Raw genomic sequence first — 11,752 nt, forward strand, 5'->3', positions numbered from 1 at the left:
TCAGTTTCTGTCATGAAATATTAAATATGAGTTATTGCGTAGAATTCTTGAGTTTTGTGTTTGATAGATTTGGTAATGGGACTGATTGGTGCACAGTGTATGTAGGGCAGCTGGGGGCGCGCTGAGAGCTGAAAACGTTGCGCGTGCAAGGGAGAAAAAAATTCTCTCGCGCTGCGGAGTCTGCGCAGTTACGTTGTTCTCGTCACTCCGAACTTTCGGGAGAACCACGGAGGAAGAAGAGGAGGGAGAGAACAACGCCATTTTATACTGGTAATCATTTTCAACATAATCAGCTTTTTACACCGCACATCGTTATAAACACTCGATAACGCACAAGACGCGCGCCGAGTTAACGTTGAAATACGCGTGTAGCTACAATGCGATAAAAGAGCGTAGCGTCGTTGCTAGCAGACATTTCGTCCTCTATCTCGACCACAGAGAGTCACGTAGCTGCACTCGCTCCGCGAAGCAAACCAGCGCACGAGTATAGTACGCTGCATTGTTACCGCACGTTACACACCCACGATAAATCCAAGTATCAGCGCTGAAATTCGCAGTAAGTTTTGGTTCCGCCGTTTTAACGTAGCGTTGTTCCAGCTGAACGGAGCTGGCAGAGATGGCGGAATCAGTGGGCAGCTCCCTGTGTGAGCCGCAAGGCACGAGCAGCAGCAGGAGGAGAGGCAGGCACGAGCTCAACAAAGACACAGGAAGATAAGCTCTGATTGGCTCAGACGGGTCACATGACCAGCAATGTTATTTTTTTATGATTTTACAATGAGAAGTTCTTCTCAAAAGTGTTGTATTAAAGTTATAATACATTCGGACCGTACGTATTAACACTGGCGTACTGTAGTAAAAAAGACACTTTAAAAATACATCTACATATACCTGAGATAGTTGACTACTAAAAATATGTTTCGACCAATATGGAGTTGGTGTGTGTTTCTTTTATATATTTTATGGGGTGTGTCAATTTTACATATACATGGGCTGGTGTGAAGAAATTGAATTATTAGAACATAGTGTGCACATTGAAAGTGGATGAATAAGGACTTTGGTGAAAAGGTGAACCACTAAATAAAGTAAAAGAAGGAAAAAACCCATTATTAATCATTCCTTAGTTGCAATCCTTCACCAACGCATTTCTTATCTTACAATCCAGCCAGCAGGGGGCAGTGTAGGGCCACAAGCTCAAGAAAAACAAGATGTTCTCGGTCTACGCCCGTGGAAACAATTCCAGTCATGCTCTATAGAAGCATTTTGATCACATGTGTATTCTTACATCTATTTCTTCATTTTTTTCCAACATCATTGTTTTATAATTCTCTTTGTAAATGTTCCACTGCCGACATGCCGTCTGTCTCCCTTGTGTTTATTTATAGTGTCCTCAAAATGGAAACCGATTATAAAGCTACTGGCTCAAGATCGGCTGTAATGTTCAGCTGTGGTGTTAGAACTGGACTCTTAGGTATATCGGTGCACAGAGTGTGGAGCTGCTTCAATTGATCAGCTGTGACTCAGCAGGAAATATATCAAGCATCTGAGATCTAAATCTGTACGTCCATTTCTAGTTGCCTTCAGCCTTCAGTCATACTTAATGTCTAGTTTGAGCCTAGAAGTCATCCCAGACAGATATTCTAATGTTTGATTAATTGATTTTACGAAGTCTGGAGATGATTTTTTTGAGTACATCAATTTGTGACATTATGAAATCATGACCTGCAGGTTTAACTAGTCAAAGTGCAGTTGAACAAGTGTACTTTCTACGTCTGTGGTTGAGCAGTTTTGTTGTTAAGAAGAAAACAACAACAGAATATTCCACCTGCAAACTGTCCCATACTGCCACAAGTGTTGCACAGGATAAGCCACACCACCTGTTTTTATTTAAATGTCCTTTTGCTTAGATAAAGCAGATTATTTCACAGGTAAGCAGCCAAAAGGGTTGACAAAGTAGGGTACTAGATTATTCGCATTTGTTCACATGTAGAAAGACTGGTACATGTCGAGAAAGCATGAAACTAACGATTTGTTTTGATAGTAGCTGTCTAAACCTGTGAAGATTGTTTAGTGCTGATTAAGAGATGTGTCAAAAAAATACAAATATAAGCTTCAGGGCTTCAAACTCATCAAACACAGTGACATCTTGTGGCTAGCCAAACTTACAGCAGCCCTTCATGAGTGACGCAGATAGTAACAGGCATAGTTTAAGTCTCATGTGAAAAATAAAAGAAGCCTTCCTTTCATGCGTGCCTTTTTATTCAGGGATAATGTGTTAGAAATGTTGTGGTGCAATATGCGTTCAAATAATTAGTACGAACAAACCTAGATATATGGTCATTTATCTGCGCCACTCATGAAGGGCCGCTCTAAGTAAAGTAATCCTCTCACGTTGTGTTTATTCTTTGCCTCTCTTTCTTCTCTTCTCTTCGTCCTTTGCAGGACAGGCAAGTGTCTTTGGCTCAGACTGGCAGGTGGATCAGAACCAGACAATCCCAGCGGTGTGGTGAAATTAGCTGTTGAGGCGTGATCAGGTGAAGGAGGAGGTGTGGACGAGAAGGAGGTGGAGCTATGTCGGCCCCGTGGCGTGAAGACGAGGAGGACTTCCGGCTGGAAGGAGTAAAAGGAGGGGCGTTGAAATCCAAACCGAGGTTCTCCTTCCATGAGGTCAAAGTGCTGCTGGAGGCGGTGAAGAGGAACAGATACATCATCCTCAGTGAGTAGGACTGTGTGTGTGTGTGTGTGTGTGTGTGTGTGTGTGTGTGTGTGTGTGTGTTGGCTTTTGGAATGAGATTATGTTCTTATTGTTTGGTTGGATCTTTGGGATTCATCGTTCCTCCAATCAGTTGCTAAACCTGGAATCTGAAAGTGAACTGATTTAAACGTCTGCATGCAGGATCATTACAGGCAGTGGAGTGGATGAATTTCAGAGTGATGCTCTTTCTGAGTCGTAGACTTTTTATGTTAATGGACCTGTTGTGACTTTAATGGTTTGTAAAAGAACCTGATATTCTATAGTGCCAGTTCATCTTAAGCCTCTTTCCCACTGGTCAAGAAACCCGCTAACACCCGGCTTTCTAGCTCAGTGTGAAAGGCTACAATCTGCATTCAGACCCGGGTCACATGACCCTGCAGTAGACCCGGGTAATTATCGCCTCGGCTCCGATCGGCACTGATGGGAACACAAATCTCCGCCCCTTTCCGGAGCAATGCTGTAACGCACAGCTGCAAATTCCGCCAGTCTCCGTCCAAACAGCGCTCGAACATCGAGTTTGATACACAGACTGAATCAGTAATAGATACACCGTAACATCTTCACTGGTTACTAACCCTGTCTCCAGCGCATTTGTGACGTCAGACGGTGATGCAGCAGAAAAGAGACAGGAGTATACTTCACTGGCAATGGGAAAAGAGACAATCGGCATCTATATAAGCTCTGATAACGCTGCATTTGTCAGTCACCGAATGTTGTTTATTTCGATGAATGAAGGCCATTTCTTGAAGGAAAGTTTGAAAGGAATAGAAAGTTAACGGGGGCAGGTAGCTGTGGATCTTACCAGCAGCAAAGTGAAACTGAAGTATTCTGATTATAGTGACCAGCTGTTCTTGTATTGAGGATACCGTCATTGTTCTAAAGCCAGCACTGAACTCTTGCATCACATCTCCCTCCCTGTAGGGAAATTCAACCAAGGTGTGTCGGCTGAAACCAAGAAACAGACGTGGACTGAGATCACCAATCAGGTCAACGGTCTGGGAGAGAATCACAGAGAGGTTTGTCTTTGTCATCACTTCTTTTGTTATGTAATTAACCCAGAAAAATACGCTTTCTGTAAAGATTACGCCGGAGATGTCCAACCTTTGACTTGTGTCGTCTTCAGAGATTTGTCTTTGCTTGATAATTGCTACTCTCTACTTGTCTAACCTCCGATTAAAAGCATCAGTAAACATGGAAAGGATAAGGGATACATGATATGCTATCTGCTGATTATGGCTTGAAAATGACAAATCAGCATCGGCAGACATTTTTTTGCTGATATTTTCTGCGGATAAAACGATGCTTTAATTCTGCCTAAATGTACATACTAAATGTAAACATATAAAGACTAAACAGTCACAGAAACTCGAGCCAATGATAAGAAGTTAAGCAACTTTCACAACTCTTAACTAGCTAACAGTTAGCTCACATTCTCGTCATTTTACCGACTTAACATCAAACATGCCGAAAATACACTCAAAGCCGACGCTAACAGAGAGTAACATAAACATCAGTGCAAAACTAACTCACATATTCATGGACGCACACACGATAAAAAGAGTCCGTCAGTGATTACTGATGTCTCCGTAGTAGCTGCAGTAAACAAGTCCGGGCATGTCTCCCTCACTGCCGTGTTTCTGGGGGATGCTGCATTCAGGTGCGCTCAGAAACATGAGTGATCAGACACGTGACCTTTTGTACGCCTCTATCAAGCGTGAAGAAGGGTGCAAGATGCCTGCAAATTGGCAGTTTTTGGCCTCTACAATAAGAGTAGGCATGATATCAACTCCACTCCAGAGACTTGATGTTCTCTGCAGTTAGCTGGAAAAAAACATGAGCGTAATATATCGATATCGAAATCGGCAAAAAGGGTTGGAAAATATCGGCATGTTGGTTATAATCAATCGTGCATCCCTAGAGAGGATGTATTTGGTTGAAACAGAAGACTGTTTAAAGGAGGTTTTCTTTCCTCACAGGTGCGTCAGATCATGAAGAAATGGGCGGACCTCAAATGTGACGGGAAGCGACGCATCATAGCCCACCGAGCGCCAAACAACCCAAACACTAGGAAGAAGAACATGGGCCCTGTGGAGAGGATGGTTCATAAGATACTGATGATGAGTCCCAGAGGAAGTGAGGAGACAGAAGGACATATAGGATTAGAGTAAGGCATGGTAGTGTAAGGCAGGTTAGCCCCTGAAATAACCATTTTTTTCTTCTGTTGGTTCTCAGACGGCGACAGTGATCTGGACTTATGCGAAGATGAAGATTTTAAGGTGTACAGCAAAGCCCCGCCCCCTAACCCTGCCCCTTACTCCTACCTCAGCATGACAGACAGTAATCACTCTGTGCCGGAGAGATTCTCCTTCGACATGTCTCCTCTCTCCTCACCAGAGAAAGATCTCAGTGGTAAGTGGAGCTGCATGTGATGAAACTTAATCAACCTGCAGCAATAACAGAGGAAAATTCAAGATCATTGTGTACCAAGTGTGACAAGCAACCTGAACACGCATACAGACGCTGATGTCAGGGTTTACACTTCAAACTGTGTCGCTCATGAAAGGGCGTCATAAAGAACCCAGCGATAGATGCATGAAAATATTTCCTCACATTGGTGTCAGAAGTTTGATTTTATAGATGTTCCTTTAATTTATTCTCTAAAATAAATCCAGTTAGAGGTTATTTTAGCATGTCCATGGTGATGACGTGACGCTGCCGTGTTTTTTGCAGGCGATCCTTTCCATTCCTCCTCTGAGTTTGACTTAGACCTGGCTGAGGATGGAGGTAAGAGTGTAGTTTATAGAGATAGTTGAAGGGCATGCGCTTAAATGAATTTATATTCTTAATAAACAAGCATGCAAGATGTGTTTGTCGGTGCCGAGACCGTACGGGATTAGACGTGATTACAGTTTTATGTTGGGCTGAACCCGAATCAGATTTGGCCGTTCAATACGAAGATTCGACTATTCGTTCTTTTTTTTTTCATGTAGACTATCTGCCAATCAGAGCATCCATTGGCATAAGTTCAAGTGATTATTTCAACTACATTAAATAGTCAAATGCCACAGAGTCATGGGAGCACACACTGCCTGGCCAAAGAAAAGTCACCGCCTGGATTTAACTAAGCAAATAGTTCAGAGCCTTCCATCTGAAAATGACTGCAGTGATTAAAACAAGTTATCTAACCCTCACTGATGCAGCGAGGAGCTTCTCATGTCTCAAACAACCATGTCGGGAGACACGAAGGTCGTGGACAAAGACTCAGAAGGGTGAAATTGTTGGCCTGCATCAAGCAAAGAAACCAACTCCTGAAACTGGGTGAAGAACTGTCACGCATTATTAAAACCTGCAAGGATAGAGGTGAACCATCATCTTCAAGGAAGAAATGTGGTCGGAAATCACTGATACTTTTTGTAAAGGTAAAAAATCAACAGTAGAACTCACGGCTATGTTTAATAATGAAAGTCAGAGCATTTCCACACGATGAGAAGAGGACTCAAAGGATTGGGACTAAACAGCCGAGTAGCCTTAAGAAAATCACTCATCAGAGGCAGATGAAGTGATGCACCCATCATGCCTAGTGCCTACCGTACAAGCCTGTGGGGGCAGTGTTATGATCTGGGGTTGCTTCAGTTGGTCAGGTCGAGGTTCAGCAACGTCATGTGTGTGCTGTAATCAAAGCTAAAGGCGGTCCAACGGAATATTAGAGCGCGTGACTTTTGTTTTGGCCACGCAGTGTAGCAATAAATATCAATAAATGACAGCTGCATATAATGCAGGATTTGAATTGCGGCCTAATTGAATTGCTGACATATGTCGGGCTACCAAATGGATTTAGCAGAATATCGAGAGGCAGCACACGCTCTGATGGTGTGGACGTGGAGGGGATGCAGAGGACACGTTTGGCTGCTGTAGATAGCCTTGGATTGTGGTCCTCCTTTCTTCTCCACCAGTTCAGTGTCCCCGCATCAACTCTTGTTTGATCCTGCAAGTATGTCTTCATTTCGTTCTGAATCTGTGACAGTACCTCTTCTTCTTGTTCTTCATCTGTTCATCATCATCAGCATGGTCATCTCTTTCTCCTCATCATCCTTTTTCGTTTTTGGAGGAGGCTCCGTGCTTCTCTCCTCCCGTTCCATTTGTTTTGAGACGCACTCTCGGCCAGCTTTGCCACCGTTTTATATCCCTCGTCGCGTTGAACATCCTCTAAGAATGAGAGTTTGAGAACTGCTTTCAAGTCTCCCCGTCAGCTCCCACCTCCTGTCAAATTCTGCAGTGAGCTTGCCCTTCAGTGCTTTTGTTTTTTTTAGTTGAAAACCAAAAAACGACGGCTAGACAATCGTTGGAAGAATTTCAAGCAGACTTGGGGGTCACCGACAGATGATTCGGCTCGTTGGCTTTCAGGGGGCGGCCCTCACAGATGTAATCATGCTCAGGCTTAAAACGTTGGTGAGTAAAGTAAAGCATGAAAAAGGGGGATGTGAAGTTACAGCGTCATTTTCCTAAAATCAGATCCACGGTGGTTTGGTCTGCAGCAGAGTTAGAATGCGTGTTCCCAAACAAACAGGACTTTCAGGGTTAAGTCTGAATGTCTGGACCAAAGCTGTCAGGTCTGAATGCACCATAAGAGAGAGATGTAACTCCTGTTAGCATCTTAGCAAGCCTGTCTCTAAAAGCCAGCTAAATCTGAGCCTGTCGGTAGCAAAAACTAGGACTTCTAGTGGACGTACTTTGATCGGGCGCATTTGCCCCTAAGGATTATGTTGTCTGTAAAAATATGGCCCAGGTTTTAGAGAACATAAATTCCGTTTACGTATGAAAAAGAGCAAAGAAGTGATCTCTGCGACGATGAGTGTGAAATGTTTTGTTTCACTTTTCCCACCAGAACACTCCATGGACTTCGACGACAACGACGACTCCATGTTCTCCTCCAACCCTTCCTCTCTCCCCCCGCCCTCCTCCACCCCGCTGGACCAGGACCCCGTCCCTGATAACACCCTGCTGAGGATCAAGCCGGTCTTCACCTACTCCCGAAACAGCAGCCAGAACAACAACGGCGTTCAGAACCACACCTCCTCCAAACCTCAGCCAGGACCCTCGTCTTCCTCCTCTGTGGCCTCCACCTCCTCTGCTCTCCCCTCAGTGTCTGATTCAGACGCTGCGTCGTCTTCTACTGCGCATCCTCCACAGCAATCCACCATAAGCTCCAACATCACTGCCTCCTCTTCCTCCTCCTCATTCGTTCCACCTCTTCCTCCCCCCTCCTTCTCTACATCTGTTACAGCCAATGACACTACCTCTCAACCTGCGCCCTCCTCTTCCGCCATCCCACCTCCTCCTTCCTCCGCTGCTGCACCCTCCTCCTCTGCTGCTTCCACTGCAACCTCTGCTCCCTCCTCTTCCAACTCTCATCAACCTTCTCCCTCCTCCTCCTCAGTCCTCCCACCTAATCACTCTCCCTCCACCCGAAGCTCATGTGACCCTCTCCCGGCCGGAGCGTCCTCCCGCCGGACCCGGGACCAGGTGGCCCAGATGTCTTCTCAGAGCCTCCAGCAGCAGCGTGCCAGCAGGATGCTCCTGACGTCGGTGTCTCAGTCTCTGGAGGTGCTGGCTCAGTCGGTGCAGCTGCTGGTGGAGAGCCAGCAGGAGTTCGTGCAGGAGTCTCTGCTGCTGCAGAGGGAGACCGTGGACGTCCTGAGGGATTTCTCCAACACGGCGCTCACGATGCTGAGAGACAAAACCAACAGCGGACAGCAGCCGACACGTCATCACCATCCCGCTTCACACTTCTAAAAAACAGGACAAACTAGGTTTTTAACAGAGACGACACAAGCCAAGTACAGACACCTGATAGTGGGAGTCTGCAGTTACACATCTATCCTGCTGCTGCACAGAAAAGTCTCTTTGCTTTCCTGAAACGGGACAAAACGTTTGCTGAAAGGCACTCCGGTGCCACAAACACATGCAGTTTTAGGCCATGATATCATGGCCTCTTAAGTTATTGCCTGATTTTTTTCCTCCTGTATGAACTGTTGGCTTGTGGCAGGCTCGTGTGTTTTCCTCACTTTGAAGGTCCTGTGTCAGGTCAACACAGACGGGCTGCTTGGATTCTGCTGATTGAGATACACTACAGGATGCAAAGACAGCGTTTTATTCAAGGACATTACTTGTTAACTGAACTGGGACACTTGATTTTAACTAAGAACTATAAGAAAAACTAACATTCAGTCAACAGAGTATAAAAGTACCTTCCCAGCAGTGACCCCTGCACCTCTCCACCCACCATCATCTATGTTTCCAGCTCTGTTAGACTCCATCTCTCTGTATCTCACCCGGAGTCACATCTGGTTTGTTTGTTTACTAAAGGGCAGAGCGTGGTAACGGCAGTTACCGCTGACCTAACCACAACCACATCCCGTGTGATCACAAAGACAAGACCACAAACACTTCTGTGAGTTAGAGATGATACTTTCTTTTTTTTTGAGGTTACTGCTGAATTAAGGGCTTTTGATGAGTTTGATGAGTCAAATTATTCTCTCTTGTACCAATCTGCTTGCCGTCATGTTTGTCCTCAGTTACATGGATTATTAGAATCAGATGTTTTCTTTGACTTATTTAGTTTTCTGTTCCCAGAACATTACTTGAAAGAGAGCAGACTTTAATGACCCGACTACTCGCTTCAGACTCTGTGTTACCACCTGTAGATTTGGGTGTTTGAGTTTTCTTCCTTAAAACCTTCATGATGTGTGATTTTATCTCCTAGTTTTTCTCAAAAGTAAGCGGAGAAACTGATCACAAAATAAGCAAAGTTATGGGCTGATGCAAATTAGATTCTTTAGAAAGATGCCACCCTCACTGTAAAAGCGTTTTCCCACTGGTCAAAAAACCCGCTAACACCCGGCTTTTTTGCTTAGTGGGAAAGGTCACAATCAGCATTCAGACCCGGGTAATTATCGCCTCGGCTCCGATCGGCATTGATGGGAACACAAAACCTGTGTCGCCGTGCTAATCTCCGCCCCCTCTCCGGCGCGGTGCTATGCTCCGTCTGTAACTTCTGCGACTCCTCGTCATCTCAGCTACAAATTCCGCCCGTCTCCGTCCGAGCAGCGCTCGAACATCGTTCCAAATGTGTCGGCGCCGAGTTTGATAAACAGACTGAATGAGTGATAGATACAATAAAGACCTAACCACGGTAACATCTTCACTGGTTACTAACCCTGTCTCCTGCGCGTTTGTGACGTCAGACGGTGACGCAGCAGAAAAGAGACCGGCAGGAGGATACTTCACTGGCAATGGGAAAAGAGATGATCGACATCTATAAGCGGGTATTCCCGGGTCTGAAAAATGTCATAATACTGTCCATCCCCAAATCAGGATTTCGATCTACATTTCAGATGTCACATTCCAGAGGAAAACACTGAAATATTAAGGTTTAAGGTTTCTGAGCGTAAAGTTACTCAGAAGTATAGTTCGGACATTTTCTGGTGAATGTGTTTGAATATTTACGTTGTGTAAGTATAAGAGAAAAAGAGAATGCAGTAAAGTAAAACATTTCAAGCTGTTAATGGAGAGCTCAGTCGTGAGCCTCTGTGGCCTGCTCAGAAGCAAGGAGAATTCTATAACGTAGAGCTAACTCCCGACCCCATCATCACATGAACTAACACCACGTTTTAATCAGGAGCGTTTGTGGAAATACACCAGGACAGATATAACAGTTCTGTTCAGCTACAAGTTAGTATTTCAGATAGTTCAGATATAAATGTCTTTGGAGCTCTTGATCTTTGACCCTCTGTTATGGCTTCCTTTGTGTTCAGTCCAGCTAATAGCATTATATTGTAAACATACAGACGACTGAATGGGAGATGCAGTTGGTTCTCTGACTGACAGACCAACTGACTTGTAACTGTATCTGCTATAACACCAGGCTGTGATGTTTCCTACAACCAAACCTGAGAATAAAGATTTTATTATTAAAATGAGACAAATCAGCTTGAAGAGTATTCTGTACAATGTGATAAAGGCGGTGTTGGATTTACCTGGGCCCTGTTCCAAATGACAGCTACAAAACGTTTGGAGTTGCTCCAGTAGATTGTTAAAATAATGTTTTGATTGGTTGAGACAATACAAAAGAAATGATCCCTACAAAGACAGACCTTTTTGTGAAAGAGTAACATCCTTTTTTTAACCAGAAACAGCTGTTACAGCACACTCTCTAAGGCCACCAGACTCCATTGACAAAAATGTTAATTGTACCTCTCAGAACACAGTCGCTTCTACCCTACAGCTGCCTTGAGAGGTCGTTATTCATGTCATTGGTGCTTTAAATTGTGAGTTCAGATCAAAGTATTTGTGTAACAAAAAATATCAAACAAAGCCAACTGATGGATGCAGAAGTAGACCAGCAAGTCCTGTGTTCTGCGAGGTAAAAATAGTGTTTTTGTCAATGGAGTCTGGTGGCTTTGAAAAGAGCGACGTAACAGCTGTTTCTGGTTTTATAGCAAGCAACAACTCAATTATTTTGACTCAGTCCAACATACACCTTCTTGCTGCCCTGAATATTCACTGGACTAGAGCACTTCTGTACGTGTTGGTTCATCCACTGCTGAAAATAGTCCCCAACAAATGCACCTTTTCCTCCTGTTAGAGCTACATTTGATGAAAACTACCAAAGCAGCTGTGAAAGGAAAAAGCAAGCCTCTTAAAGCAAACAGACTTCACTTCATAAAAAGTGTAAAATCCTTATTGGTACAAGAACATTAAAACATGTTGACGATTCTTTGTGTGTGTGTTTTATCGATGAATCACCGTCCTGTCACCAGACTTCCAGTGAAATGAAAAAAAAACCGCGTCGGCATGAACACCATCTTTGTGATCTGCTCTCATGCTTAATACCAGCAGCTGTACCTCATGCTGCATCTGATCTTGTAGTGATACTGTTGCTCAATTCGAAAGTTCAGATGAATATCACGGAGAAAAACAAACTTGAGGCTTTATGATAGC

General features: G+C 44.2%; 1 protein-coding gene across 2 annotated transcripts; it reads left to right on the forward strand.

Annotated features, from left to right (window-relative positions):
- Positions 1-207: 207 nt before the first annotated feature.
- Positions 208-11,501, forward strand: LOC138597482 (uncharacterized). Of its 2 annotated transcripts, XM_069669082.1 has the most exons (7): positions 208-270; positions 2,440-2,713; positions 3,674-3,768; positions 4,729-4,885; positions 4,985-5,161; positions 5,483-5,536; positions 7,638-11,501. In XM_069669082.1, exons 2-7 carry the CDS (start codon positions 2,569-2,571, stop codon positions 8,543-8,545), a joined length of 1,536 nt encoding a protein of 511 aa, XP_069525183.1. In that variant the 5' UTR covers positions 208-270; positions 2,440-2,568; the 3' UTR covers positions 8,546-11,501. The 2 variants fall into 2 exon arrangements, with proteins under 2 accessions (XP_069525183.1, XP_069525184.1); XM_069669083.1 differs by lacking the exon at positions 5,483-5,536.
- Positions 11,502-11,752: the final 251 nt, after the last annotated feature.

This window comes from Semicossyphus pulcher, unplaced genomic scaffold (genome assembly GCF_022749685.1).
Source record: "Semicossyphus pulcher isolate SPU_LCO1_2020_fin unplaced genomic scaffold, fSemPul1.0.p SCAF_19, whole genome shotgun sequence".
Lineage (NCBI taxonomy): Eukaryota > Metazoa > Chordata > Actinopteri > Labriformes > Labridae > Semicossyphus > Semicossyphus pulcher.

Excerpts from the sequence above, each read along its gene's own strand:
- LOC138597482 (XM_069669082.1), top strand. The coding sequence starts at position 2,569 with ATGTCGGCCCCGTGGCGTGAAGACGAGGAGGACTTCCGGCTGGAAGGA. Across the intron at positions 4,886-4,984 it reads GATGATGAGTCCCAGAGGAA|ACGGCGACAGTGATCTGGAC; the intron begins GTGAGGAGACAG and ends GTTGGTTCTCAG. Across the intron at positions 5,537-7,637 it reads AGACCTGGCTGAGGATGGAG|AACACTCCATGGACTTCGAC; the intron begins GTAAGAGTGTAG and ends TTTTCCCACCAG.